Source organism: Triticum aestivum, chromosome 1B (genome assembly GCF_018294505.1).
Source record: "Triticum aestivum cultivar Chinese Spring chromosome 1B, IWGSC CS RefSeq v2.1, whole genome shotgun sequence".
In the NCBI taxonomy this organism is placed as follows: Eukaryota; Viridiplantae; Streptophyta; class Magnoliopsida; order Poales; family Poaceae; genus Triticum; species Triticum aestivum.
Genome location: NC_057795.1, coordinates 252,812,977 through 252,817,035, shown reverse-complemented (window position 1 = coordinate 252,817,035; position 4,059 = coordinate 252,812,977). Strand labels below are relative to the sequence as shown.

The 4,059-nt window shown below is 50.3% G+C and overlaps 1 protein-coding gene across 1 annotated transcript in view; it reads left to right on the top strand.

The window, feature by feature from the left end:
• The first annotated feature begins 442 nt into the window (after positions 1-442).
• Positions 443-4,059, top strand: part of LOC123118179 (E3 ubiquitin-protein ligase SINAT5) — a 32,187-nt gene continuing 28,570 nt past the window's right edge. The window contains exon 1 of the mRNA XM_044538589.1: positions 443-857. Coding sequence (XP_044394524.1) covers positions 564-857 — 294 coding nt within the window. The 5' untranslated portion in view covers positions 443-563. The remainder of the gene's footprint in view (positions 858-4,059) is intronic.

The following is a 4,059-nucleotide window of genomic DNA, read 5'->3' as shown; positions in this document are numbered from 1 at the left end:
AGTTTATATGCATTATCATTTATTTTCTCCAACACCTTAAAAGGACCATCAGCACGAGGCATTAGCTTTGATTTGCGCAAATCAGGAAATCTATCCTTACGCAAATGTAACCAAATAAGATCTCCAGGTGCAAACACAACATGTTTTCTACCCTTATCTCCAGCAAGTTTATATTTAGCATTCATACGCTCAATGTTTTTCATAGTTAACTCATGCATTTTTAAAACCAATTCAGCATGTTGTTTAGCATCAAAATTAACCTTCTCCGAAGATGGAAGAGGCAACAAATCAATAGGTACACGAGGTAGAAAACCATACACAATTTCAAAAGAGCACATTTTAATAGTAGAGTGCAATAAACGATTATAAGCAAATTCAATATGAGACAAGCATTCTTCCCACATTTTCTTATTATTCTTCAAAACGGCCCTAAGGTCCCCAAACCAAACCAATCCCGATTACCCAAACGCAACGAACCCACCGCGGCGGCCAGGCGCCTCCGTCCTCAATTCCCAGCGCAACCGAGAGAAACACGGAAGCCGACGCCGGGGCACGCTCCCGCCATGGACATGGACAGCGTGGAGTGCCTCTCCCTCCCGGACGCCTCCATGGACGTAGACGACGTCGACAGCCACCAGCACCACCACCACCACAGCATCCCGATCCATCCCGTGCACCTCGCCGCTAACGGGGGCGTCGGAGGACGCGCGTTCGCGAAGATGAATGCCGGGAGCGCGGCCGCGGCCGGGGGAGTGGGTGCTACAGCGGGCGCCGCCGGCGGGCCACCGGCGACCAGCGTACACGAATTGCTCGAGTGTCCTGTCTGCACCAACTCCATGTTCCCGCCCATCCACCAGGTAGGTGCTCTTCGTGGCACTCCGCGTTCCCTGATTTCGGGGTGGCTTGTCTACGCTTCTCGATTTGAGATGAGTATGCGTGTGGGTTTGAGTCTAGAACTGGATCCGGTGGCTGTGATTAGGGTATTCAGGTGCACAAAGGTTGGTCTTTGTGCTAATTTTTGTGGGATCGAATTAGACTCGCGTATTCTAGCGGAATCGTTTAGCTGGAATGGGGATTTTTGCTCCCTGTAGGGATTGGGTGATTGTGATTCGAAATGGGCACATATGGATTCGGCGCTTCCTAGACTGTAATTTCTTCTGCAAATTACGGATTTTTGTTAGGTTTTGTGTTGGCTCCCTTCCATGCACATATTGAATTGACACATATCTTCTGTTTTGGATCTGAGTCGAGCTATTAGTGTGTGGAGTCTTTCCCTATCTACGAATTAATTGTACTATTATTTAGGGGATAATTTATTTTTGAAAGAAGTGTATATACCCCCCTTAACTTTCACGTTTGGGCTACATCACCCCCTCAACTCAAAAACCGGTTTACTTAATCCCCCAAACTTTGCAATACCCGACAAAACACCCCCTAGCGCCCTGATTAGTGGGTTTTTAGGTGGTTTTGCTGATGTCTCAACGGGCGAAGATGAAAAGCATCACTGCGTAGGACACTTCTTGTGCGTCCAGACCATGCCTACCCTGACATGCAAGAAACTGATGCCTTTGTGGACCTGCTAGTGTACAGACCGTGCGACCCTTGCGGCATGTCGCTTCTCATCGCCGTGGCGCACCACTACCAGCCCTTTCGCTCTAGGACAGGCTACCGCCAACAGCGTCGATGTGTCCGACCTCCACACGTCCAACACCAGGAACACATGCGGGCATAGCAATCTCCCGTGCACCAAGTGCGGCGGCGAGGGTGTGCTCATCGCGGTCTCCCGTGCGCCGAGCGACGGCTTCAAGGGCGTGCTCATGGCGGCCTCCTATGCGCCAAGTGACGGCGGCAAGGGTAAGGCTCATGGTGGCCTCCCGTGCGCGCGGCGAGGGTGAGTCATGTGGTAGCCTCCAGTGCGCCAAGCGGCGACGACTAGGGCTCCGCACTGGCACTCTCGGTGTTCGACACACTCAGAGCAGGGGCTCCCATACGCATGCTTGGCGAGGAAGATGGTCCTGGTAAGAAATAGTTGGCTTACACTGGCATGGGTCACTGGACGAGGTGGCAGTATACAAGTCAACCAACGAAACAAGGTCACTGTGCTAGGTCGGTGAAACCATCCTCAAAACCAGCTTAAAAGTCTCCCAGGGGGTGTTTTATCCGGTATTGCAAAGTTTAGGGGATTAAGTAACCGGTTTTTGAGTTGAGGGGGTGATGTAATGTAACCCAAACCTCAAAGTTCCGGGGGGTATGTATACTTCTTTTTTTGTTGCTTTTTCGCAAGCTCCAAAAACTTTGGAATAGTGGAGCCATTTTTTTGGTTTTATTTACCGTTTAGCTTGTTTTTTTTCAATTTACTGTTTAGCTTGTTGTTGCCGATTATTTGTCTTGTTGCTGCTTTTAGTAACCTTTGGTACTTCTAGTTTCTTGGACTGTATGCAACTGAGAGCAATTGTTGATCCAGTGAGAGAAATTGTTGATCCAGTCGCTTAGGTAGTACATAGAGGATTCCCCTTTCGGATCACTCTTGTATTTGGTTGCGAGCTAGTATAGTATTCTTTTACTCCACTGACTTTTCAGTACCGTGTTTGGTCTTGCATCCGTTTCAGTATTCTTGATAGGTTGTGTCTTCTGCTGCTTGTTTTGGATGAAATTACCCTTTGCAGTTATAATATAGTCCTTTCCTTTCTAGTTCACCAGAGTGGATTAGTACAAATAGGAAATAGTGGTTGTTGTAGTAATGACTCCGGCCATACTTGAGGTCCCATACTTGAGGCACACCACCTAGGCAGTCAGCACAAGTCAAGATGGTCAACAATAGTCCAAGCAAGACACCCCGGTCAACAAAAGTCCAAGTAAGCCTTTCGTGGTCAACAAGTCAGAGAAAGGAGACCACATAAAAGAATAAGTCAAAGATGAAGACAATGAAGCAGAGAAGGCCTTTCTATGGTAGAGAAAATCTCCTCCTAAATGGGCCTCCACCCCCTCTGATGTAGGGCGGAACCCTAGGTGGACGATCTTTCACGTTTGGAGTGGATCCTACGGGGAATCACGAAGAACACGCGGAAGCACAAAGGGGAAAACACGGGGAAAACGAGAGAGAATCACGAAACCGACATAGAATCAATCACACGAGTGCTAGATCACCGAACACATAGAGATACATATGATCCACAATCAACAAGGGTAAGGATACAAAGGAACCGTTCTTCTCCGTAAGGAGGTCTTGATGATCTTCCCTAGAAAGGGGTCTTGAATCCGCTTGGGGGATCTTCTCCGAAGAGGTCCTGGACTCCGAGGAGAAGTATCCAAGTGGATGAGCAAGGGCTCTCACACAAATATGAGCTAAACCAATGCTAAATCTAATTAGGAGGTGGGAGAGACCTATTTATAGTCATAGTGCAAAAGGAGGTCAAAGTGAAGGGGTACAAGGGCTCCAGCCCGCGGGCGCGGTCACTCAGGGGTCGGACGTCCGGAAGGCGTCGGACGTCCGGAGGCTCGGGACGGTCCGGACGTTCGGCTGGGCTCGGGCGTCCGTAGAATCGGCTCGGTCGTAGGCGCGTTGGACGTCCGGAGGGTGTCGGTCGTCTGGAGCTTCGTGACGGTCCGGACGTCCGGAAGTCGTCGGTCGTCCGTAGATTTGGCTCGGGTGCTTGCCGTCCGGTCGTTCGGTCCGCCTCGGACGTCCGTAGATTTGGTTCGGGTGGCGAAGTGCCGGACGTCCGGAAGGCTCGGTCGTCCATGTCCTGGAACTCGTCGGACGTCCGGACTTGGTCGGTCGTCCGACGCCTGTAGCTTCAGCAGCATCTCTTCTTCTTCTTCAACACGCTTGGGGTCCTCGTCGTCTTGGCTCTTGCAAGTAGTTGTTCCTTGGCTCACCTCATGTACCTGATTACACATAGAGTTTTCGAAGGAGGTAGTAGCCATGTCTCGTGAGTAGGAAGAGGGAATTCGGAGAGGAGCGAGTTCACCTTATCTTCGATAGCCTTAGCTCGGGCTCGTGTCATGGGTCCAAGTGGTGTTGAGGGAGATGTCGATGCGTCCATGGGGATGAGCGAG